General features: G+C 39.4%; 1 protein-coding gene across 19 annotated transcripts in view; it reads right to left on the bottom strand.

The window, feature by feature from the left end:
- TCF4 (transcription factor 4) overlaps window positions 1-27,034 on the bottom strand; it is a 361,238-nt gene that overhangs the window by 300,923 nt on the left and 33,281 nt on the right. The window contains exon 1 of one of the 19 annotated variants that reach the window (XM_072822682.1): window positions 1,925-1,980. The exons of 17 other annotated variants lie outside the window; for them this stretch is intronic. In XM_072822682.1, coding sequence (XP_072678783.1) covers window positions 1,925-1,952 — 28 coding nt within the window. In that variant the 5' untranslated portion in view covers window positions 1,953-1,980. Of the gene's footprint in view, window positions 1-1,707; window positions 1,864-1,924; window positions 1,981-27,034 lie in introns of those variants that run through there. One more of the 19 variants, XM_072822697.1, reaches the window with a different exon arrangement.

Below are 27,034 nucleotides of genomic sequence, written 5' to 3'. Positions count from 1 at the left end.
CATGAGGTTATTTGTTTTCTCTAAATATTCAGGGTACCAGCGATTAAAAAACACAATGCAATGCACATTCATAAGCATTCGATAAATACAGGCTAAGTGAACAAAATTCACACATTACTGAGGTTCTTCTGGGGAAACAGAGGTGAATCCAATTTGAAAATCTAAAAACTTTTTACAGCGCCCTTCCCTAAGATTTCCAAGTGGCAAACAAACAAACCACCAATAATGAGAGCAAAATGTATTTTCTGTTATAAAAATGTTAAGTATAGACACACCCTCAGTGTAAATCAACAGCACTGAACCTGAACTAATTAAGCTCCCACAGACCACAGCCAATTTAGCAGCAAGCATGAAGAAGAGCTAAGATATTTGTACCTGCTTAAAGGTAACCTTGAAACTATTTTGCTGAATCTTTAGAATTTTTTTTTCAAAAAAAAAAAAAAAAAAAAACCAAAGGTGTATGACCATATGATTCTAATTAGTAGAGAGCAAGAGGGCTGAAACTGAAAAATCTGTCACATGAGACTGCTACTTCTCCTTCCACTGTCGTTCCAACAGCGAAGAACTCTTTTCCCCATGATCTGTAAGATGCGTGATACTCTGCACACACTTGAAAAATAAACGCATTGGAAGATGGTTGTTACTAAGATTTTAGGGACATAACATTTGGTGAGTAACTTGGTATGGGTAAGAAAGACAGCTTCATCTAATAAAAAAGAAGTCTAGAATTGTATTCTTCTATTACGTACACCCATTTAGAACCAACGCCATAACCCAATCCATTCCTATCTAGTCAACAGCCCAGAGGTGACGTATAATACACTACACACTTGCACAGTCAATAACTCTGGTCATACACTGGAATAAAACTGTGTTCTAACCAATGACTGTTCTTAAATTAGTGGTAATTTTTTTCATCCTCCTGAGTATAAGATGTATTAAGAGCACATTTTTTGCCAAGACGCAAAAGCAAAAATATACATAAGCTACAAATTTGGATCTGTGCACATCTAATGACCAGGATTCCATGGAAATTTGACAACAGCAAAAATAGTAAACATAATTAGCTGATGCATCAGTGTCAGGGAAAAGGAATACTTCTAACTCTCAGCTAAATTTCTCCAAGAATTTACATTTCCTCACTACAGACTGACTTGAGATTCCAGAAAGAGCCTCAATTATTAATATGTGCTCCTTTGTTGCTGTTCTTAGTGTCTTTTCAACATTTCTTTTTTTGTTGTTGGTTCTGATGTTCTTGTTGCAGTTAAAACCTGTTCCTTGAATATAAACAAAGAGAACTCTTTAGAAAGTCAGAGGCATTTAAAACTAAACGCCTTATTCTTCAGAGACTTTTGATTTTGTTCCTGGTAAAATATTTAGCTCCCAGAGGACTCCAGGAGAGCTACGGAGTTGAGATTTTCTCAACATCTCAGGAGTAAACAGTTCCATCTTTCATTTTTACCACGACATTTCACCTTTCCTGAAATATAGTGTGAATCATTTTAATCTGTAACTTCTTTTCTTTCTCTACAGAGACAGGGGCAGGTGGGGAATGAGGTCCTAACCATTGCATAACTTCTTCCTATTAGCCCTCACTAGTTACACCATGTAATCGAGTTACTTATACATCAGATTCCTTTTTTAAATAAATGGAATGATAGAGTTAGCGTTTATTGTTTTTTAGATCAACTTTCAAGGCAATCTTACCTAGATCTACTTCCTGCTGAGCGAAATCTCTGCAGGGACTCTGTGAGTCACATTCTCACTGACACTGGGAAGGAAAAACATGAACAACTCTGCGATGGCTACACGAACACATTTCTAAAGGGAAGCAAATTGCCAGTGTTTACCCCTGAATGGAGAGGAGTGAGGGGACTGTCACCAGGGCACCAGGAGGAGGATGTGGGACACTCTAAATACCTACAACATCTGACAGTCCTCAACGCTGCCATGACTGCAGGTTGTTCTGTGACACTCCTCCAGGGGCACATATTCTAGAACTCAGGCTTGCAAAAGAACATATCTACAGAGTTTCAGGTTGCCAAGCACCCGGGCAGGGAGACTGCTGTTTCTGACACGTTACGTTAATTTCTGGAGAACAAAAGGTTCAAACGTGACTCCTCCAAGAATAGCAACCACTAGGCAGCTCAGAAAGATTGAGTAACGGGTTAGGGCAAAATGGTCTGCCAGGAAGAGGCAAAAACTTTCTCGTGAAGATATTAAAGAATTTTGCACCCAGTACTCCACAGAAATTGAAAAGGAACCGTGGGGATGTTACAAAGGCACGCAGCGAAGAGCAGCATTGAAACAGGTGATGGGAAGGAGAAAGTCTATTCTGAATCACAACTATGCTGTGCATCTTGGCTCCGTGCACTTTGGGTTTATTTGCACACTCTTTTTAGAAAGAGTGGGGGTTGGGGATCCAAAGCGGATGAAAGAGTTATTTATGAACAGACGGGACACCAGGATGGGGTGGTTAGAAAGCCTTGGAGGAGTGTCTGGACTTGTGGATAAAGGCAGAAGCAGACATATGGGGAAATCTATATAGAAGAAACAGAGAGAGTGAGGAAGAGGCTAAAACAGGCAGATGGCTGGACTGTAAAGGAATAGCATTATGCGGGGGCTCTAAAGAAAGGGAGATGGCCCTGGGAGGGGGGATAGCTAAGGGAAAAAGAGGGTCAGGAGGTGACTGCTTGGAAAGTTTTTTAGAAGTTGCAGAAATTAGATACGGATAAAAATATTTTTTTTAAATATATGTAAGAGCCAGGAGGGAAGTAAAGCAAAATGAAAAAGATATCCATTAAAAAAAAAAAAAATCCGTGAAAACAGTGTTCAAAATTAACAGCAAATAGTTTTTACAGAAGCATGAAGAAATTATCGCTAATAAAAACTGAAGATGTAGGGAAGGGCCCTCCTGAAACAGACCTTCTATGAAACCACCACTAGACTGCAAATGATACTCACTGTCCAAATTTTTTTACTGCATTTCTGAGGCACAGTAAGTACTTTCTGGGCACAGTAAGTACTTTCTCTACAGGTTTCTTGTGCCACTCACCATGCTGGATAATAAGTACTTTCACTCCTGAGGCCAGGAACTGTGTCTTACTGATCTTTTTATTCTCAGCATTTAGCAGTATAGTTGGCATCAGAAAAGGACTCAGTAAGTAAAAAAATGGAGGAAGGAGAACAATGAAAAGTTACTTTACGAGTCCCAACAAAAATAGCAAATAGAACGAAGCTTTCTAAATCAGGGTTTTGGAATATACAGTCAGAAATACAGATACACACACACACACACGCGCATGCACGCGTACCTGATGGGTAACGTATTAAGATAATTTTTCTACTGACGTGGCCACTACTATGTTGTGAGCAGCAATATATCAGAGCTAATATTCATCAACTCAACATAATCAATAATCATCACTTAATAAATGGTGTCTGAATTCTCCCCCCTATCATATGAATGACTCCAGTCTTCATTGGGTGGGTAGGGACCTCAGTAGAGCCTAGAAAAATCATAAATTGTGTTTGGCTGTGTTCCACCTTTGAAGATTTATTATCGAGTTCATTAGTGTTTAAGAATAAAATCCTCTCAAGACAACTAAAACAAGCATACTTTGCTTCATCTGATGAACATCAGACATGACCAATCAATACTATAGTCAAACAGAAAGTATAATATGGCGCACTTGTTTAGGAAAAAAGAATTATTTCCTCTCCCGATTAAGTGGAAAACCAACCATCGGAAATATAAAGCTTGCATAGGACAACCATGTATCAAATTTATATTTCATTAAATAGAGTTTGCCCTCAATGAATGACTTCAATGTTGGGATTTATACCACTAATAAAGTCAAACAAATAAGAAAGTACTTAGGAGTAAACAAAGGAAGTGGGTCATTTTGGGCAATGTAAGGTCTACATGCTTCAAGCCCACGGTATTATTTCCAAAACGAATCACCCAGCTTATCATTCTTGAGGAGAGTCTTCAACAAACGTCAACTCTAACGATGTGATTAAAATGGATTGAGGAGCTAATAATCATCACCATCACACATTCTCATCATCGAAATGCCATGGCTAGACCTAGGTTCCTAAACCTCAGGAACTCTCAACTTGCTAATTACACCAGCCTCTAAGAGGCTGTGTAAGGGGGTGCCTTTAGTTGCTCTTCCTAACCAAACTCTTGCAAATTAAACCCAGAACACAAGGGAAGTGATTTCTTTGGGAGGACTGGTGGCCAAGGAAGGCTGGAAGACCAAGGAAGATAGAAAATCATAATGTGGCCACCTCTGATAAGTGCTGCTGCCCACAGCATACGGATATGTGTCCAATTCTGTCTTTAGTTTGATATATATATATAGGCTATAAACAAGGGAGGAATCTAAGTACAGCTGAGTCCCTCACACTGCAGTCTCGCAGAAGAGGCAATGCCAGCTTAGAGTGCAAGCTGCCCAGGGCGCCTGGATGGCTCAGTTAGGCATCTGACTCTTGGTTTCAGCTGAGGTCCTAATCTCAGGTGTCATGGGATGGAGTCCTGCGTCGACCCTGTGCTCAGCACAGTCTGAGACTTTCTGTCTCTGCTCCTCCCCCTACTCATGCTTACTCTCTCTCTCCCTCTCTCTCTCTCTCTCTCTCAAATAAATAAATAAATAAAATCTTTAAAAAAAAAAGTGCAAGGTGTCCTTAAAGACCCTTTGGATCTATGGCTCTATGATTCTATTTCTATACTCTGAGTTCTACTTGGAAGAGGCAAACACTCTCCCCTTTTTCCTTCAAAGAGTCCACAGAAATGCAATGACCATCTTCTATTTTCCACAAATCTAGTGGTAAGAGCGCTGAATTCTAATTTAGGTTCCAGCCACAAAAACTAGTGAGCATGTCTCTAAAAGACATGTGCCTTAACTCCTTTATCTGTCAAATGGATATACAGTAACTGCTTTCTAATGCAGATGTAGATAAGGATAAAATATGGGGAAAAAAATAGGAAATCATTGAGTCCGTGAATGTCCCTTCTCATCCTACCATCTAGCAAGTGGCACAACTGAACAAGATGAAGAAAAAACGCCAGCAGGACTAGATGTCTATCTTTAATAAACTTCATTTTCAAATATAAGACAAGAAACATCCATGATTTAAGTCTGCCCATCAACAACCTCAAGAAAAGCTGCACTCTAAACCAGCCTCCCCAGGAAGCCCACGGCCACAGGGCATGCGACCCCCACCCCTCATCATTATTAAACACAGGCCCAGGTAAAGCACTCTGGCTTCTATCAAAGGGCACATCAAAGAGCAAATATGTACCCTCACATGTTTAGGATTGCTATAAAACCTGAAAATGCAAGATCAATGCAACAGACCACAGGGACCCATAAAGCCCAAAGGAAACCAGAGAGGGCAGGGGTCTCCCCAGTTAATGTTATCCCAAGAAGGTGTGTTCTCTGGGTGCACAGCTGGACCCCATTAGAGCCTCTCCAGCTGCTCTCAAGATCACCCAGCAGCCTCAGCCCCCAAAAGCTGCAAGTCTGAACTGGAAATTCATGAGAAAGTATCTTCAAAGATAAGTTCCTAGACCTTCTGCAACCCTTGCTGACTTTTCCACAAGGAAACATTTAACAAAAATGTAACTTTGAATCTCCAGGTACACAGTGCCTCAGCCCAACACACAAAAATAGCGCGAACATCATTTTTTAAACGGTGAGGGTTCATAACTTCCTGCGGAACTGACAATTTTCTGTTCTCTCAAAGGAGTCTAAGACTACTCTTCATCAACATAGCTCTGTCTTCTTCCTCAGTGCTGTTCCACTTTTGAATGTCTCATTCCTCCTGCTTCATTTCTTTGTTCTTCGTTTTTTAACGAAATTTGCTGGGCACCTACTCTGTGTGCCAGGCATTGAGGATGCGTAATGGGGGGCTGGGCCCTTGTGGAACTCCCGTGGTGGGGGTGGAAGGGAGAGAAGAACAGGGACACGCAATGAAGGAATGCACAAGCAGGTCAGGTAGTTGAGTGCCATGAAGAGAGATGCAGCAGTGAGGGTGTTGTGAATGCTTTCCTGGGCAGGGACATGTACCCTAGGGAGTGACAGGATGTCCCCAGAAGGGATGGAAGCCGTGGAAAGCGGTGGAGGAACTGAGAAGTCTCTCCACTTCTTGGTCAGACACTCCCCAGGAAAGAGAAAGCTTGGGTTTCTGTCGGCTCCAGTGTCACCCAGACTTCCCTGCTCTATGAAGACAGAGACAGTAGAGAAGGAGGCGGGGCTTAAAAGTGAGTAGCTGCCCTCTGTCCTTCGGCACCCCCACTTGTTCTTTGAGTGAGCAAATTAGGACTCTTCTCAAATTAAATTTCAGTTTAAAAAGCTTTTTCTGTAAGACTGTGACATCTATCATATCTATGGCTTTTAGAATATCAGGACATGAACCTCAAATGCATATTGCTAAGTAAAAGAAGCCAATCTGAAAAGGCTACGTACTGTAGGATTCCAACTACACGACATTCTGGAAAAGGCAAAGCTGTGGAGACAATACAAAGATCAGTGATTGCCGGCAGGGAAGTGGAGAGGGGCGGGCAGTGCACAGAGGATTTTTAGAGCGGTGAAAATATTCTTTATGATATTATGATGATGGATTCATGTCATTACACATTTGTCCAATCCCACAGAACATTCAACCCCAAGAATGAACCTTAACACAAACTAGAAACTTGGGGGGGATTATGTTGTGTCAATGTAGGTTCATCCTCAATTACAAATGTGGCAGCCCGGTGAGTGATGTCAACCGCAGGGGGAAGCAGTGCAGGTGGGAGGTAGGGGGCACATGGAAGATCTCTGTACCCTCCTTTCACTTTTGTCGTGAACTTAAAACCACTATAAAAATTTTAAATCTTAAAACAACTGGGGCCCTGGGTGGCTCAGTTGCTTGAGAGCCAGACTGTTGGTTTTGGCTCAGGTCCTGATCTCAGGGTTGTGAGATCGAGCCCCGCTGGGGCTCCACATTCATCGGGGAGTCTTCTTTCCCTCTCCTTCTTCCTCAGCCGCTCCCCCACCCTCTCTCCCTCAAATAAATAAATGAATCTTTTAATTCTTTAAAGATTTTTATTTATCTATTTGAGAGAGCGAGCATGGGGGAGGGAGGAGGCAGGCAGAGGGAGAGGCAGAAGCAGACTTCTTTTGAGCAGAGAGCTCCATGTGGGGCTCAATCCCAGGACCTGAGCCAAAGGCAGACACTTAACCGACTGAGCCACCCAGAAACCCTTAACTGAATCTTTTAAAAAGCCATGATGTTGCTCTAGATTCCACTACATTCCTGTGAGCACATGAACATCATGACACAGTGGAGAATGGCTGTAAAAACTCTGCGGTATGCCAGTCTAGGGTGTCTCGTCCGTTCTCAGAACAAATGTGCACGAGCAATTCTTACCCTCACTATACAGACGAGAAAACAGAGGCTCTAGTTCCTTTCTTCATGCTCTGCTGTACTCTCCATAAAGAGACTTCACCATAGCTAACACCTCCTGGCTAACAACAAGGTTATAATCTTCACTGAGACTGTCAACAACACCACACTTCATGCAAAACTGGTCCTGGTTCTCCTCTAGGAATAGTCTTGATGTCCAGCATTTCAGGGCTGGTGCTCTGGATTCTTCAACTTCTGTGTGATCTCTACTGGCATTATTTAAGCCACGATTAACAAACTCCAACAGTGCATGAAGATACAAGGTCTGCCATGAATTTTCAAAGGGGGGCAGAGGGGGAAATCTTAGCAGTCTACAATGAATCCAAATTCTCCACTAAAATGGAAAAATTTGAGTGTAGAGGCCATTTGTCACTTAGTTAAGACATAAGCAACAGAAAAAGAAAGGGAAAGATGTACACATACATTTTCAAAACTTCTCTGTTAGAAACAAAAGTAATACACATTCTTTATTATTGACTTAGTCGAAGGAAAGAAAAAAACTGTAATACTACAAAACCTCAAAGATCAGGTTTTTTTATTATTTTATGTCCATGAACCTTATTACATCAATTGAGAACAGTAACAATAAAATATGTATTTTCTTAGAGGCAAATCCTAAAAAAAGAGATGAAATCATCTCCTTTTGTGCTAGACACAAACTCATTGAAGCAGAAATAAATATGGAACAGAAAAATGACAAAAATACAAAGTTTATGCCTTGGTTCAATTAATAGGTATAGAGCTAAACAAATTACCAGTTGAAGGCATTCTATGAGTTTCAGCATTAAAAAATCAGAAGAAAAATGCCTATAAAACAACATGCACCTGGTCTTGATAGTAGAATCCACAGCAATTTCCAGAAAGTAATATTTTACATCTGGAAACGGTCCAATGACAAATGAGAACAAACCAGTAAATCCATAAAAGGATCTTAGTGAAGCTTATATTTTTAAAAAATGTGTTTCTACTTTCTAGATCTAAGATACATTCTACATAAAACTATAATTCATACTTTTTAGCAGATTAATCTGGCCCTGATGTAAAATATTAAAGTCATTATTTCTGGTTATCTTTATTATGTTTCAAGTACTCCCTAGACTTTAAAGTTATAAAGCTTTTATTAGCAAATACATAGAAGTAACATCAACAGTAATATTTTGTTATGTTTCTCGTATCATGATCTGCAAAGATCTCAGAACATTTAAACTGTTAATAAGTCCACTTTTTCCTTTCTGTGAAATACAGAAAAAAATACTAGTCTTGAAAGTTCTAAAAATTTAATTCCTTCAATATTCAAAAATGTGTTCTCACATAACAACAGTAGGAGTTGGTGGGGGCAAAAGAGGGGACAATCAGCTCTGAACACCTCTTTTCAGCTTCAGGCCATGAAACCATAGCTCTACAGGAACCAATCTATAACAGAATGATCATGAATATAATTACAGTAACCTAGTGCCACCCTAAACATATGAAGACTTTCAAAAACTAGTGACTTTGCAAAAGCAGAATTGTAGCCAACACAATTACCCAGAAACAAGTATCAGCAAATATAAAATTGATAGTTATTAGAATGCTGCCCCACTGTGTAAGACACTTTGACAGAATGCTATGTTTGAGTCATTATTATTGGAATTACCACAAGACAGATTTACAAAGATGGAACATATAAACAATAAATAAATATTTTCAAATTTCTGGGGAGTCTCTATTTTGAGATTCGTTGCTGGTACAATTGAAAAAATGTGGACAAAGAGCATTTTTTCCTTCTGTCTCCCATCATACTTCTAAAAGTACTTTTTGTTTTGTGACTTGAAAGCCTTGAAGAAAAAGTAGATTACTATGCTATCACTTTTTTGGGGGAAAAAAAACGAAAACAAGTGTTCTAGCATTCTGGCCACACTACCTTCCTTTCTCAACTGTTTCCTTCCTCTTTTGCCTAGTATTTTGAATTATGTTCTGTTGATAATAGGAGATTCTAATTCCCCTGAAATAGGACACGAGCATGCACGTATGTATGTACGTATGTGCCAAGGAATGGGTTATTTTTCTTAGTTGCATTGGCCAAGGATCTTACAGATTTTGAAGTTCTCACAGCTAAGAAGCCATTTTTGGAGAGGCTGCTGTGCATTTTGTCCCTCACAGGACAGGCTCCTGAGGTCTACATAAGCAACTCCACTTTGCCTCCCATGTAGCCAGGAGTGATGGACAGATCTTAATTCAAGAGAATATGCTGCTCCAGCAGGACACAGAGACCTATCCAGGTAATGGTTAACTTGACAGTGGGCCCTCATCTGTCTGGATTTGGAGGGCAGACACGTATCTTTAGTTTAAATGAAGAGAAAAAGGGCAAATGTGTTAGGAGTGATTGTGTTGCCACTTGCCCCTTTAATTTGCATCACTGGTAAATGAGTATGCTATCATTTGCCTCTGCTTTGCTTCACAGATGTCTACGATAAAATCAATGTGAAATGCACTCTGGCAGTCTTTTCAGCCAAGCCACAATATTGAACGTAGCTCTAAAATATAATTCACAAGTGGCCTTTCCCTCTTAGACCCTTTTACTGGTTGGGAACATTTGTCCTAATAGGGCAAGGCCTTCCTTTTAAATAGATTGATATTTATCTTTATTATTTGGATATATTAAAACATGGTCTAACAAACAAGTCTGAATATAACACCATAGCTGGTGCCTGAGCCAGGAGGCTGTCCAGTAGGAAGGTCTTGAAAGGATTTCTTTGGTCTCTAGAGGAATGGATTCCAGATAAAGAGTCAAACTGTCCAGGTTTGCCCTGGACTTTTAGTGTTGTTTATCATATTGATATGCCAGTGTCTTTCCCCAAATACTAAATTCAAATGAAGCAACAGAAAAATTATGGCAATATGAGGCATATATGATACAGTGATCCTTTGCCAAAAACAAATGTAAAAATGGACAACAAATTCATTTTCCGTATCTTCTCTAGATAGTTATATATCTATCTAAGAAGACTATAGACAGATTTCACAGATTAAAATGAGAGAATGAAGGTTCAATATTTTGGACAGAAACTCTCCAGATTCAGGGGCCATTTCATACTACATTCAGAAGTAGAAAGCAAACATCCATAATAATTGAGCTTAGAAATGAAAGGGGTCTTTTAATTTCAGCAATATAGTGGTCAGAGATTATGCACTCCTGCTGAAACACACACACACACACACACGCACGCAATTCCAGATAAAATATAATAGTGGAAAAAAGTTAAATACATACCCAAACTCAAAAGAAATAAGATTCCTAGAGGTAATTCACAGCCTGAATGGAAAACACATAACTGGAAACTTTAACAGATCTATGGGCTCTGAGGGATAAGGGCTGGACTTTTAATGCCCACTAAGAAACAGGTCCTACACAAAGCCAAAGATTTGGAAAGGTTGCTAACTCCCAAGTCATTGATTCAGGGAAGTGGCAAGAAAACATAGTTCTGGCAAGGCTCTGGAAGGCAAAAAGAGAGTTGCCTATGAGTAATCAAACCTCTAAACATTTTCCATATGTAGCTGCAAAATCTAAATTTATACTATTTGCATAGTTTGGGAACCCCAAGCCATAAAATTAGTGTAAAAACTGATCCTAGACCAATGTAACTCCTGGGAAACTGACAGAAGGTAACATAAAACCACTTTGTAGGAGCTCCCATAACCCAGAGCACACAGAACTTCCAAAGAAAAAGAACACCACCCCCGATGAAGTTGAGCTCACAATCAAAGATTAGAAACATATGCAAAGCAATCCACTGTAGAAGAGTCCACAGACACAAGATAGAAGATTAGCACCCCAAGATCTTGACAAATACAATAATTCGAAAGAGACTAAGCAAACAAATGTACTTAAAATATTAGTAGAGACAAAAGAAGGAAAAGAAATCACAATAAAAGGGCAAGTTTGAAATGGAACCAACTAGAACACCAAAAAAATATAGCTATTGAAATTAGGAAAACAGATTTTGGGTTAAACAGCAGATTAGATGCAATGAAAGCTAATTTAATGAAAAAAATAGAAGAAATTATGCAGAAATCATCCATTCATTCAACAAACACTTCTGTTGTACATTGTGCATCCATTCTGAGTGAGTCACTCTAGTAAAAATTTGGTTTGTATTATTGAACAACAACAACAAAAACTTTGATCCTAGTAGAGCTTATATTTTAGTGGATGAAATAAAAAGGTAAAAATGAGAGAAAATATAAGACAGATATCAAGGGACACAGTATAGAATGAAAAGTTCCACAAACCTTCTAAGAGTTCCATTAAGGAAACAGAGAGAATATAGAAGAGTTGATATACAAAATTATTAGTTGAGATATTTTCAGAATTTTTGAAAGATAGCAAAATCAGCACATTGAAGCAGAATAAATAAATTTAAAAATAGATGTGGACACATCACAGAAAATCTTTAGGTACCTAAAACAGAACATCTCAAAATAGATAATAATTTTTTTCACTAAATAATTATTATATATTGTCCAAGAATAAATGAATGTTCAACCCAATGTAATTGTTTAGATGACATCTCTTTTGACTTGTTACAAAGATCTTTACTTATTTGCAGGTCTTCATTACTGAGAAATGTTCTTTTTTTTTTTCTTTGGTGTTTTGTTGTATTTTTGTGTATTTTTATACCAGTCCCCTAGTATGCCTGACCAAGAGTTTAACTATATTTTCTGAGAAATTATAAAAGCCATTGTTACTACATTTTTACAACAAGTTAGAGAAGTTCCTTACATATGAATTTATTATTCCTAGATAGATAGGCAAGTAGCTATCTAAATAAATCAACAAATAGGTTCCTGTTCCACAAGCATTAAAACTGAGACATATACAAATCTCACAATTTGGGCACCTGGGTGGCTCAGTGGTTGAGCATCCGCCTTTGGCTCAGGTTGTGATCCTGGGGTCCTGGGATCGAGTCCCACACTGGGCTCACCATGGGGAACCTGCCTCTCCCTCTGCCTATGTCTCTGCCTCTCTCTGTGTGTCGCTCATGAATAAATAAAATCTTTTAAAAAAAACTCACAATTAAGAAGGCAAAGGAAAGGTTACAACTTCCTTTTCACAAACATCTATTTTATCAATAAACCATTGTTATTGGTCTATCAAGATTTCTTCTATATCCACAGGACTTCATTAATTTCTTCTACTTTACAAATTCAATCATGACTACTCCTTTGAAATACTATGTCCCATATCCATTTTGTCCAAATTATTTCATTTAACAGAAAAATATAGGGGATCCCTGGGTGGCTCAGGGGTTTAACACTTGCCTTCAGCCCAGGACGTGATCCTCAGCCCAGGATCGAGTCCCACATCGGGCTCCCTGTATGGAGCCTGCTTCTCCCTCTGCCTGTGTCTCTGCCTCTCTCTCTTTCTCTCTCTCTCTCTGTCTCTCATGAATAAATAAATAAAATCTTTTTTAAAAAATTAACAGAAAAATAAAATAACAGCAAAACAAAATATATTTCGAGAATAAGACCTCCACCATTGCTAAGGTCATTGAGTATGTATGCCCATGTATGTAAAACTGTAACTGTCTCTTTCACATAGTTAACTCCATGGTATGCTATTTGAAGACCACTGAATTCGAAAATGCTACCAAGTGAGTGAGTAATAATGGCAGTGCAAAGATCCTCTGTTGCATAAAGGAAGAGATAAATTCCTGTTACATGCTCTTTTCTCAATTTCATTATACACATATTATCTCTAAAATCATTTAAAACCTTTATGTGGCATTTTATGTTGCAAACTGCATTTTTAATGTAGTATTCACAATTTTAGAACTAGTCCTTTTTTTACATTATTTGTATATTATCCTAATTCAGCTAATTTGATCAAAATCCCATAAATTAGGAAAGCATGATCATCTAGATGTGGTAGCTACAAAATATTTAAAAACACAGGTACCTATAAGTATATTTTACAGGATTAAAATTGCTTAAACTGTGTCTGAACCCAAAATTCTCTTTCTAAATAAAAATTATGTTAATGCTACCACATTAGATTCTGGCTCATTATTAAAACTGTCCTTTAAATGTTTATGCTTACATATTCTAAGCTAAATTCTCAGAAACAAGTCAGTTATAAAAGTAAAAATTTCAAAAGAAAGTTATATAATTTACAATAAAAATTTAATTATAAAAGATCAAGAAAGATAATTTAACTACCAGTACCTCTGCTACAAAATGAATACATTCTTACTTACTACCTAATGCAATTGTGAAATAATTCATCTGCTTCTTGGATCAAGATGGATAATAACATGTACGTCCCTAATTATGGACCCTCATCCTTTCTGTACTTACTTATCTCTTTAGCTGATTCAACTTATCAAAGGAAAAGAAAATAGGACATTATTTAGCATAGTTAGAAAACCATTAGGCAGTAATGCTCATTCACCTTTCCATCTATGCTTGACTAGGAAACACTAAGACCAACATTAATCTAGATTTATATTTACTACCACATCACCACCTCCACCACCACCAAAAAAATGTATGAAAATTAGGTTTAAAAATACGAACAGGAATATATTTTTTCTTTAGTTCAAAAGATACTTAGGGAAGATATATTAAAAGTCTGTGAAATTGACAGCAGAGCAGAATTTATTTCTGTAAGTTTCCATGAGTATAGTCTCCATAAATCCCATCAACGGAAGGCTGAGAATAGAGCAAAATAGCCTCATGGAATCTTAAAAATTAATTTGCTTGACTATTATTTAAAACATATATTATTTAAAACATACAGTGGCAGGCAGTTGCACTACTAGAATCTCTGTATTTTATGTATTTGGAATTATTGCACTTTGTGGGAAAAAAATCTGCACCCAAAACGTAGTATAAAAGGATACAGGTATAGTAGCCACTGCATAAGATGTGTTTCATATTTACTGCACAGATTTTTTAAATGGTTAAAAATTCTTACCAGAGATAACATAATGAGGAAATAAAAGAATATCTGTTTCTGATATAACTTTCCCACCATTTACAATTTTACCTTGCTATAGACATGGCAGTAACCAACACACAGACATAGGTATGCAAACACATGCCCAAGCAATTTGTCATCATAATATTAAGATCATGTCCACATTTATTTACTTACTTGCTTACTTATTTATTTTTGAGAGAGAGAGAGCATGTGCACAAGTGGAGAGGGGCTGAAGGAGAGGGATAGAGAGAATCTTAAGCAGGCTCCACAACCAGCATGGAACCCAACACAGGGCTCGATCTCATAACCCAAGATAATGACCCGAGCTGAAATCAAGAGTCAGATGTTTAACCGACTGAGCCACCCAGGCATCCCATGTCCACATTTATTAAATAAATTGTCACACATTTATGAAGGCAAACCCAGTGGAAAATTCACAATACTTTCATCAACTCATCCCCATTTTAACCTGTAAGATGTGTTCAGAGAAACTCAATAGACATAATTTTGAATTTACACATCAACTGGAAGACTGAATAAATTACACATAACCTAGAACTCTTCAGCTATGGTCAGCTGGGCACACAACCACTTGTTGGTGACACTTAAAATCTCCCGGGCATTCTCTACGTGTGGTGTCCTACGCACTGCACAAAGAGACTTACACATATTTTCTCTTTTCATGCTCACAAGGATGAAATTAGCATCTCAGTAACAGTGGAGCTCAGTCCTGGGGAGCTCCATCCTGGGGAGCTCAGTCCATGGAGCGTCTAATCTTGGTTTCAGCTCAGATCATGATCTCAGGGTCCCCAGATCGAGCCCCATGTCAGGCTCCATGCTCAGCATAGAATCTGCTTGTCCCTCTCCCTCTGCTCCCTCTAGGTCCTCCCCCCACCCTTTCTCTCTAGAATAGATAAATAAAACGTTTTAAAATAGAAAGAAAGAAAAAGAAAAAGAAAGACAGACAAAGGGCATGGGCTCTGTCTGATGCCAGATCCTGTAGGTCTGCACTCTAGATCTTACTTAGCAATTGTGTACCTTAAGGTATATTATTTAAATTCTCTAAGCCTCATTTTTCTCAGAGGTAAAATGGGAATAATGTCACCTACAAGGCTGGGAGGATTAAGAGATTAAATGAGATAAGAGACTGCCTTGGCAGTACATGACAAGTGCTCAACAAAGATAAGGTTTCCTCTGATCTTTTCCAACAAAAATTATCTTTGACAATATACCATAAAGGTAAAATGCTCTCCTTTTCCATTAGAAAAGCAGCAGAAATCATCCATAGTCTGAATTCATCAAACTTGTCAAGCTGTTCAACGTCCATTATTCTTTTTTATTATATTTAAGGCACTTAAAATAATCTCCCAGTGATTTATTCTCCTTTTAACTCGATGCAGTAATTAGAATATCTTTTATGATACAGCGGAGTTTTCATTTCAGTCAAGGTGTGACTGTTTTAGAAAGCCACCGCTCACTGAAGAATATTACAACCCAGAAACTAACTGCTTTTATTCTCATTCTGAATAGAAGCACAAACACAAAATGAAGAGGATACATAGTGTATTTCTATAGCTGAAAGATGAAAACGCTCAAGCATGCAGAAGCCAATAATTCCCAAAATACCTTTCATGAACTGAAAAACAGATATGTACGTTGCCATGGCATTCGGCAAAATTAATACATTTGAAATTTGGAATATGTATGAAAAAAAAGAAGTATGGTAAAGTTCCCCCCCACCTTCCCATAATGCTGGCATATAACCATTTAAGAAAAAAAAAAAAAAATCAGTCCGATATCTGTTTCCCAGAATTAAAAATAAAGGAGAGCAAAAAGTTCAGCATATATTCAAGACCCAAAGTAAATGTGGAAATTATGTATTATTGTCAAGTTGAGGCTTGCTTCACAACAATTCTATCGAAGATGCTAAGAGCACACAGACCACATGTGTGTCAGGATTCCATCCCAGCTCTGTCATTAGCTAGCTGGGATAACCTTGAGTAAATAATTTAATTTCTCTGGGATTCAGTTTCCTCAACTGTAAATGATAACTTCACCAACAATGTTTATTAAGCACTTCCTGTGTGCAAGAACTGTTGTAAGCATTCTGTGTGTGTTTATTCCCTCGTTTAATCCTTACAATGCACTAGGGAGCTCAGTATTACTATTATCATCCCATTTTCAAGGAAAGGAAAATGAGTCACAGAGAGGTGAAATGACTCATTCTAGACCTGGGCTCCCCTGATCCGAAGGATTTAACCTACCTGCCTCATCAATCTGAGGCTGCGATCATTTCAGACGTTCCTCCCAAGTGTAAGATCCCGAGACTCCATGCTCTCTCTTTTTGGAGACCTGCTTTCATTCTTACTTCTATAAACTATCGGTTATCTTCCTTGACCTCATTGTACGTTTCTAGGGGTCAGATCCTAATTACACATTTTTATTCACACCTGCCACAAATGAGGACTGAATCCTGTATGTTATATGCACACTCAGTGCTTTGTAAGTAAATTCCTAAAGGCAGTAGCTGAATCTTTATGGAGCAGGAATGAATCACTTGTTGCCCTGGGGTCCATCAGCCAATACTTTCGAGAAACAAATAAATGCACCTATTAGTCAGCTCAAAAGACTGGAATAAACAAGCAAAAAATGACAGGATCAGCCCTCAGAGAGCTGATACAAGAGTTTTTTGATAACATTTAAATGTAAGTGTATTTCTAGAGAACTTCCACAGTAGGTAAGATAAATCATGCCCGGGCATGTGCTGTGCAGGAGTGTGCACATGATATATCGTCAGAGGCAGCAGAGAGTCTGACTGCAAGGCAGGACTGTAGAACCAAACTGTTCACACTCAAATCGGGCCCAGCCCATTCAAAAAACCAGGACCTTGGAAATTCAACTTAGCCTACACCTGTCTGTGCCTCAGTCTTCGCATCTGCAAAACAGGAATAATACCAGCTGTTACCTCACAAAACAGTTGTGAGAAGTGCACGAATTTGTAAATGGAATGTGCTTGAAACTGTGCTTGGCACATAGTTAGGCACCTAACCATTAGCTAGTACTAATGCGTGTACATATACCTACAATTCTCCTCCACATTAGTACACGTGTACATTGGTTTTTTTTTTTTTTTTTTTTTTTTTTTTGTCATTTATGACCAAACAGTTTTGTCTTCCAGTCAAGGAAATTAACCTTTGCTCTTGAATTCAGTGAAGTTGTCCCATTTACTTTTCCATTCATCCTTCCAGTGAATAATAATTAAATCACTTCCCTGGGGAAAGAATATACCAGGAACAAGAGATGCAGCAATGTTCGAGGGAGACCTGGACCCTGTGGCCTGAGGAATCCATGCTACAGCAAGCAAGACAGACTTTAAAAACAATGTGATCCACAGGCTGCTTGGGGGTTTTGTTTTGTTTTGTTTTCTCGTAACTTAAGAGTTCTATTCAGGACTACCCATTGCTTGCTTTCAATTTCTGTTGGCTTTTTGAAATCCAACATGACCTCCCAGATTAAAAGACATTTTACATTTTAAAATGCAGATGTCTAAACAAAAACAGCTACGAATTAAATGTGTAAAAGTAAAAAAGAGTCATGCCGAACAGTTGCAACAGACCATGCTATTTTGCACGACGTTAGCAAAAATCAGTGATAAATCAACGTTTACGGAAAATATCTCCATTGTAAGAATTAGTAATAACAATGAGAGTAACCAGGGAACAAGGGACAGCCAAGTCAGTCTGCAGTGGATTAAATTTCCTCTTATTTTCCAATGATAGGAGGGGCCTGGAGAAGATAGAAAGGCCAAAGTCTCAGTTTTGAAAATCTACAAATAAGTCCCCCCCAAATTCACCAGATGCACAGCATGTTCCTATGATCAAGTATCAGCAACCAAAAGTAGGTGAGAAAAATAATAAATTTTCAGCTTTGAAGGCTGTAATAATATCGCCGTTATAATTCATCCCAATATATCAACACAGGCTTTACATTAACAGCCTTACGTTCAAAAATAGACATAGCATCACCCTAACATTTCATACTTTCAGTGTTTGGAAAGAACGTCAGGGAGAGCTCCCAACACGTGTTTCCATCAATCAGAGTAACTGAAGGGGGGGTCGGGGGGGGAGATGGAGAAAAAGAAAGAATGGGGCAAGGAAAGCAGACTCTGCACTGCGTGGGCCGCGGGATCGTGTTCCAAGCTCTCCCCGGTGCGGGGCCCGGTCCAGGCGGGCTCCCCGACAGCTGCCGCCTTACCAGTACTTTGAAAACAGACAGGGCTTTACTACAAATCCACTTTTACAGTTTTTAAACTTCAAAAGCCTCTTTGCTGAAGCAAGGCGGACTGTACTGCCATCTAAAATGTACCCCCCTTTAATTTGTGGTTATCAGTGTTGTCTTTTTGAAATGTGATGGTAGAAAAGAATATTCTGTGACGGGGATTCCTAAAAGACTATATGGCTGGACGCATTTCAAGATCCTATTCTAAAGTCCCCTGTGAGGACAAAATTTCTGTGAAGCCGACATCTGTGCTTCTCTCCACGAGAGGACACTCTGATGGGTTAGACTGAACTGGTCACTTGTTGGACAGAACTTACTAAAATTTTGAGTTTTGACACCCTGCAGATCGAATCAATACAAAGCTATGGAGCTAGCCATCTACAACTACCACTGGTATCTATTTATACCCATTGTGTGAAGAATTTAAGGATTAGAAGGACTCCTAAGAAGGGGGAAAAAAAAAAAACAGGTGCAGATTTCCCTAACAAAGCCTTGTCTGCATCCAAATGTCCCAAGACACTGAACATTTCCTAGGCCATCTTCTTGATGCACTATTTGAGACAGTTGCGAGAAAACTTTTGCCCAGGGAAATTCAACTCCGCCAAAAGAGGCTGGAAAACAATGCTATAAAACCCTTGCTTTGTGACCTGCTGCTCTGGTCTCAGACCTCTTTGGAAAACTGCCATTTGTGCAGTAATTCGGTGATGTACAAAAACAAGGATGAGGGCATAAAAATAATAACTCTGTTTAATCCATTTAGACCAGAATTTGAACTCCCATCGAATATCCTAGCACTCATACTCTTTGCCATGCAGCCAGGGAGCTGGGGGAGGTTTTGTGACCTTACCAACCCCACCCTTCCCATTTCAAGACCCCCAGTGATCTTCTGGGTATTCAGATGAACCTCTTATTCTGCTCAGTAATTTGAACAAGTCTGAATAATGCTCAAAAATGCGAATATATGAAATTTAGGATAAGATTTGAATCCCGATTTCTTGAAATAGCAAATGTGTGAAATGATTTGCTGGGCATACTGCACTTAGGTTATTTTAATGGTTCACATGTGGATTTATTGCTTTGTTTTCTGACAATTCTGAAAGGGAGTTCCAGGGAGGAAGACACTCCATCCAGGTGGTGTTCTTCGCGTAGGTGGTAATCTCCAAGCAGTGGTCAGCAACTTAAATGATTTGTAAAATAATTACAGGCTGTAGCAGCACAGGGATCTTGCCTAGGAATGGAGTCAGAATAATTTATTCTTTCTGGTTCCTGGTGGTATGTTAGCATATGCTGAATAAATTTTGACCCTGAATGCTTATACTGTCCTCGAGTCTGGTTCCTGTTGCTCATCTCAAGAATATCTTTTTTAGGGATCCCTGGGTGGCGCAGCGGTTTGGCGCCTGCCTTTGGCCCAGGGCACGATCCTGGAGACCCGGGATCGAGTCCCATGTCGGGCTCCCGGTGCATGGAGCCTGCTTCTCCCTCTGCCTGTGTCTCTGCCTCTCTCCCTCTCTCTCGGTGACTATCATAAATAAATAAAAATTAAAGAATATCTTTTTTACTCTATACAAAACTACCAAGCCAATCATGAAACTACCTCCTGCACCTTGCAATCAATTATTAGCTAACTCCCTGGCCCCAAAGACCCTTTAAAAAACCAAAACTATAATCAGAAAACAGCCAAGTCCAATACATACACACTGTGCTAGCACGGCCCACGGGATAGCTGTGGAGACAACTCCTGGTTTCTAGAAGTAAATACTATTCATTGACAGGCCCCTTAGGTTGGAAGTCATCACTTAAAGCACTTGCTGGGACCTAGAGGTTCTCTAAGTTAGATGTCTAGAAATTTTCTAGAAATCGTACTCTCTCTGCTCTTGGACACATATGAGAAGAATCATTTTCTAATTTGTATTTCTAAAGGGTGCCAAATGAAAGAAGTTAAATGCAGTGAGATAAAAAACGACTTTCATCATTATTTTAATAGTTTGCTCTTAGAGAATAGCACCCAACTTGATTGCTATTTTCTCAACTTTCAACATTCAAAACACGGTTTTTCCGGGACTCCTCTAGAACTCTAATTTTATATGTAGTATAACACAGACCCCTTCACCTTCTTAGCACTATTTACTCCACATTCTGACCCCTTATTTCACCTCCAACGATACACCTGCACTGCTGATCAGGACCACGCAACCCAGCGGTGGCACGTCACCGAGCACCAATTTAGTTAAGTACAAATATTCCAACGAAAGCATCTTCTCTGGTGAAATTACCCAGGCCAGAAATGTGATCTTGTGTGTGTGCAGTAAAGTGTCACGTATACTGACTGTGTTATATAAATAATGAAAATTAAATTATAGGATTTTAGGGACACATTCCAAACAATCCATTTTACTGCCAACTACACTGGGCTCATGACCAGCTGTGGAGAAAACAATGTCCCCCTCCTCTTAAATCTTTATGTATCCATTCTCATCCATTCCCATAAACATGGATTGAATCAGGTATCCATCGTGCCCAACTTTCTAATATGTCAGAATCAAAATCATTACGCTTATCCCAGAAATACCTTTCTGTTTAATGTTTAGTGCCGCCTGGTTTTCAATGAAAAGTCCATTCTCTCATTTCTGTGTGATCAAAACGCCAATGCCAAAAACCTCTTCTTTACATGTTACTCTTCCAAACACCTTGAAAATCCTTGTTCCCCTGCACGATGTGGCACATATGATCAACCATAGCCAACATCATTAGTGCTGTCGTTTCTTAAGGTGATGCTGTGGTCTGTGCTTTATATAGATGAGCTGATTTGCTCTTCACAAACCCATAAAGGGCAGACATTTATATTCTTACCATTTTACAGAGGAGCAAACTGAGACTCAAAGAGGTAGATGAACTTCTAAGTCACACAGCTGCTGGCTGACAGAGCCAGGCTTCAAACTTCGCAGTCTACCTCTGGAACACAGCCTCCCAACCCCAATTGTGTCTCCCCCCACCTGTATTAAGCATGGTCCCCGTTCTGCTGTTGCCCATCCCCAGATTTGGCCCTCCGGTGCATTTTCCCTCTGTGACGTGTCCTTCTCCGTCTCGCCCATATGGGGATTAACCTTGCACTTCACACTTGCCAAGTCCCTTTCCTCAACTTATTTAAAAGATACTTAAGAATATATCATTCTCCACAAAAGCCTGGGGGAAATGAGATTTTAAAAAGAAAATAAAAAAAGAAAGAAAAAAAAAAGAAGAGAAAAGAAAAGAAAGAAAAGAAAAGAGAAAAGAAAAAAGCACAAAGAGAACAAATAAAACCTCCAGCTTCTGCTTTTTTTTTTTTTTTCTGGTGAAACAGGAAAAACTATGTATTTTCTATGCTGAATTAAGTCCTAGAGTGTTAGACTACACCACATCGAATGGCGATCACCATTTTCAGTCAGCTCTTGGGAAGTTCATGGGGACCTACAAACAACTGAAACTCCAAGTTAACTCAACACACTTTACTTCCACAATCATTTACTCAGGGCTTCCTACAGGCAAAGACTCCTCTACTTCGTTCCTTCCAAGGCCTTTCCCCATCCGGTCCAATGGCCCTGTGAGTTTACACCCACGTGTCCAACCTGCCAGAGAAAAAAGCCTTGTGAATGAGGAGCTACCTTGTGCCTATCATTATGCTCCTTGGAGACACTAGCAGGGAGCTGACACGAGTCTGCGTGCTGGAGGGATGGTTAAAATTCAACAAAATTGAACTTCTGTTACATCAAATGTAGCTTGTGAATAAAATTAAGGGCCCTGGGATCCCTGGGTGGCGCAGCGGTTTAGCGCCTGCCTTTGGCCCAGGGCGCGATCCTGGAGGCCCGGGATCGAATCCCACGTCGGGCTCCCGGTGCATGGAGCCTGCTTCTCCCTCTGCCTATGTCTCTGCCTCTCTCTCTTTCTCTTTCTGTGACTATCATAAATAATAAATAAATAAATAAATAAATAAATAAATAAATAAATAAATAAAATTAAGGGCCCTAATATACAGAATTTAGGTTTAATCCTGAAACTTATGACATGGGAAGACCTTTACACACCTCTCTTAGAAAATTAGCCACTACCCTTGTCAGCCCCAAGATTAATTTACTTTAAAATAAATTAATTACTGGCTTGTGACCAATTTTTCAAATGCTAAAGAGGCATTTCTTGAGTAATTTCTTTCATGCTACGCACGGTACCTTAAAGTACTCACAATTTGGTTTTGGGGGGTTCTTTTAACCACCAAGATGAGAAAAGTGCAGGGCAGACATGCCAGCGCTGACCCCGCCAATGAGGCAGAAATGACACGTACTGCACCCGTAATACGGCTGTTGTACATCACCTCCTGGGCAAAATGCCACTGAGTGGCTGGTGGCAGCACGGGTGACGCGTCCCCCCACCGTCCCAGCCAGCTGCGGAACCCGGGACGCAACTCAGCCTCTCCACTGAAGCTCATTTCATCCATTGTTACTCATAATATGATCGAAAGGAACACTTACAGGATCTCATAGGAAGTTTAAATGTTGTTTGATGAGCATCATTAGATATTTAAATCAGAAGTGAATGGAACAGCAAGAGAAGCAATCATAGTACACATAAAGTAGAGCACGAAACTTCCAGGGTATTCTCTCCACTTGTTTGCTGCTCGTATTTGCACTTCTATATGTCATACACACCGCAGAGGGAGAAAAAGACAACAGAGGTGTCAAATCCCGTTTCAGGTGTGTGTGGGTGTGCGTATACATATTTCTCCCCCCCACCCCCACCCCAAAGAATCTCCACTATTCAGTAACTCAATAGAAGCTTTGCACATGAAAAGGCGTGGATCATTTTTACCAAAGTAGCTCAGTCAGAGACATCACCAAAATTCCACATTCGCCATCAACCAAAGTCTTCAAATACTCCAAAGAAAATCATGTCTCGTATGGTCGTCACTTAATGTCCTCTTTTGGTGGTTTCCTTGCCTGGATTTCATCCAGGTAACAATGTTTGTTTCCAGCAAACCCTTAAGATCGAGTCTCTCGTGGAATTTCACAGAAGAGAAAGCACAGCACCTTGGAATAAATGATGAACAAGACTTCTGCAAATATACCCCTCCACACCCAAGGGCCTTTCCATCCGGGTCTATGGAAAGGGACCCTGGAATACACAGTGACACAGGAGAAACATCAAACATCAGATGTCTTCCTAAGCTTCAACTTCATAGATATTTTTTGTACCAGATGCAAATAAATTTCAAGCTTCGGGTGGCAACTTTCAGCCAAGTCCCCAAGCCCCCTGTGTTTATGTATTTACTTTCTGTCTTTAGATTGGGTGGAAAAGTTTACGAAGCTCTACAGTCTATTGTGTACACAGTGAATCAGTAAATATCAAGAATGAGTAGTATGGTATATCACAATATTCAAGGCTTTCAGTGTGGTGAAGCTAGTGGCTGCTCTCAACCCCCATAGGTGATAGAAAAGATTTAAAAGCTGTATTAAATGTGCAAGTCCTTTTTCTTAAGATTTTATTTATCTATTATGAGAGACAGAGAGAGAGAGAGGCAGAGACACAAGCAGAGGGAGAAGCAGGCTTCCCGCAGGGAGCCCGATGCGGGACTCGATCCCGGGACCCCAGGATCACGACCTGAGCCGAAGGCAGATGCTCAACCACTGAGACACCCAGATGCACTAAATGCGCAAGTCTTAAATTAAGCCTCGCGGAACCTTGGATGTTATAATGTTAGATAATATCAAGCCCAACTCAATGAAACCCAACTTTTCCATTTAGTTTAAGAGAAACAGGAAAGAGAGCGATGATATTCTAAAGACACAGAAAGAAGAAAGGGAGGAAGGAAGGAAAGAAAGAAGGAAAGAAGGAAGTTAGGTATGTTTGATCCCCAAGTATGAAGTTATACTTTTATTTTTTTTTTTTTATGATAGTCACACAGAGAGAGAGAGAGAGAGAGAGAGGCAGAGACATAGGCAGAGGGAGAAGCAGGCTCCATGCACCGGGAGCCTGACGTGGGATTCGATCCCGGGTCTCCAGGACCACGCCCTGGGCCAAAGGCAGGCGCTAAACTGCTGCGCCACCCAGGGATCCCCGAAGTTATACTTTTAAACAAATTTTTGAAACTATGTATTGAAAGAAAAATTATAATTAACTTGTAAATAGTTATAAAATCACCTAATTTCAGAAGAGAAAATATAAAGTGGCTCAGAATTTTTAAAAAGACTTACAGACCGGCTTTAATGAGTGATACCTAAAGGCAGCAGAGTATATTGAGAAGTCTATCTTCTCTAATTCCACTTAGAGAGTTTCAAATGTTATATATGACTCTTAGGGGAAACGCAATTATATTATGTGCTTAGCTATCCCAGCAATATTTTTTAAAATGTAATATTCTTGGGATCCCTGGGTGGCACAGCAGTTTAGCGCCTGCCTTTGGCCCAGGGCGCGGTCCTGGAGACCCGGGATCGAATCCCACGTCAGGCTCCCGGTGCATGGAGCCTGCTTCTCCCTCTGCCTGTGTCTCTGCCTCTCTCTCTCTCTGTGTGTGTGACTATCATAAATAAATAAAATAAAATAAAAATTTTTTAAAAAATAAAATGTAATATTCTATTATTTTGATCTTAGTGTAGAATAAGGTTGAAGAGAGAGAGTAGAGCACCTACCTGGGGAAGCAGGAAGGAAAAACTTCAAGGGGTATATTATTAGTGTCATTAATAAAGAGCACACACTGAATTCAAATTCCCTATACATACTTCCCTGGCGCTGGTCAATGAAAGTAGTAGTATCTCCCTCTGTGATCCTACAGCATTTGACATTCTTACTGTATTTTCACCTCTGCCTTCTATTACATTCATATGTACCTCACTTAGATCAGGTAAGTCACTTAGAAGACCCTTGAGGTCACGATTTCTGGTTTGTGGAGCTTAAATAATCAAGCTACTGCTCAGGATCTAAAAGGACTAAAAAATATGTTTGTGAAAGTTACCCTGGAAGCTCAATGATCAGGATGGTTATCATCACAGTCTTCTTGAGGACACCAACCAGGAAGGCATGGGCACACCTCCAGGGAGCATCATGCGGCAACCTGGCACTACCTAGAACCCTTCCCAGAACCAGAACAGACCTTCACGCAACATTTATTCTTTGATAATTGTTTGTGAAACCAAAGTGAATTCTAAATTAAACAGGAACTAAATCAAAATGTTAATATAAAACCGTTTAGCCAACAGATAGCAGAGGCTGCCTCTTAACGCCAAAAAAAAAAAAAAAAAATCTCATGAGGGACAGGAATCAATAGCAGAGTGCTTCTTTCCTTTTCTTTATTCAACTTGAAAATACTTTGGCTTGATATTATAACTGCAGGTAATCTTTTCCTGATGCATACTCACACTTTGATTATGTTTAAACAATTCACAAGGCAAATGATGTTTTGAGGAGCTGGTATTCTTTTATGTTTCCTTTCCAAAAATGTTTTTGTCCTTGCCCTGATCACTAGAGGCAAATGACTGACTAAATCAATCAGCATATGTTCTTGAGTTAACAATAATTTGTTAAACCTGGAAACTCGACTCACAACACACAACCTGTAAAAACATGAAAATATCATCCTACAAATTCAAACAATGTGAACACCAAAGAGAAAGCTGCCCATCCAGCCAGTGAAAGCCATCAGATTGACTCCCTGAGCTAGATGCAACTCTCCAGCAGACTGAGAAATTTTCAAATTAATTTGGTCACTAGTGTATCCATATATCCAGGGTACAAAACACAGTAATTCAACTTAGATGGGGAGAAACCATAAACTGGCAACATTTGCGGAAATGTGACTTATCTAATAGAAAAATATTTGGGCTGGAGAGTTGATTTGATAAGACGGATGTTGCAGATTTGCAAAAAGGGGGAATATTAAGTATACCGAACAAAATGCAGTCCCTCGACAACCTACGGGCTCACTGAGTATTGTATATACATTGTAGGCATTCTCATAAAAATTGCTATCCCATGCCTACCACTGCCAGAATTAAAGCCATAAAACTCTCAGCTAAAACGGAGGTAGAGAAGTCCCTAATTCTTCTTTCTCAATATGTTATATCAAATGTCTCTTAGTAACTGCATTAGAAAGCAATTACAGCTTAATAGCTGTCTAAATCCATTATCAGTGTACATTTAACCTTTCAATATTTAAAGATAATATTTAATTTGAGCACATTAATGTACTGCCTGTGAGACCAAATACATCTATTTAGTCTTTCTGGTTTTCCATCAACGATATTTCTCTTTAGAGACTGGGTCTTGTGACAAGAAGTCTGGTAAAAATGGAGTTCTTTCTATTTGTAGTTTAAACAG

This window comes from Canis lupus, chromosome 1 (genome assembly GCF_048164855.1).
Source record: "Canis lupus baileyi chromosome 1, mCanLup2.hap1, whole genome shotgun sequence".
NCBI classification, from domain to species: domain Eukaryota; kingdom Metazoa; phylum Chordata; class Mammalia; order Carnivora; family Canidae; genus Canis; species Canis lupus.
Note: the sequence above shows the minus strand (reverse complement) of the source record. Positions and strands in the feature narration are given on the sequence as shown.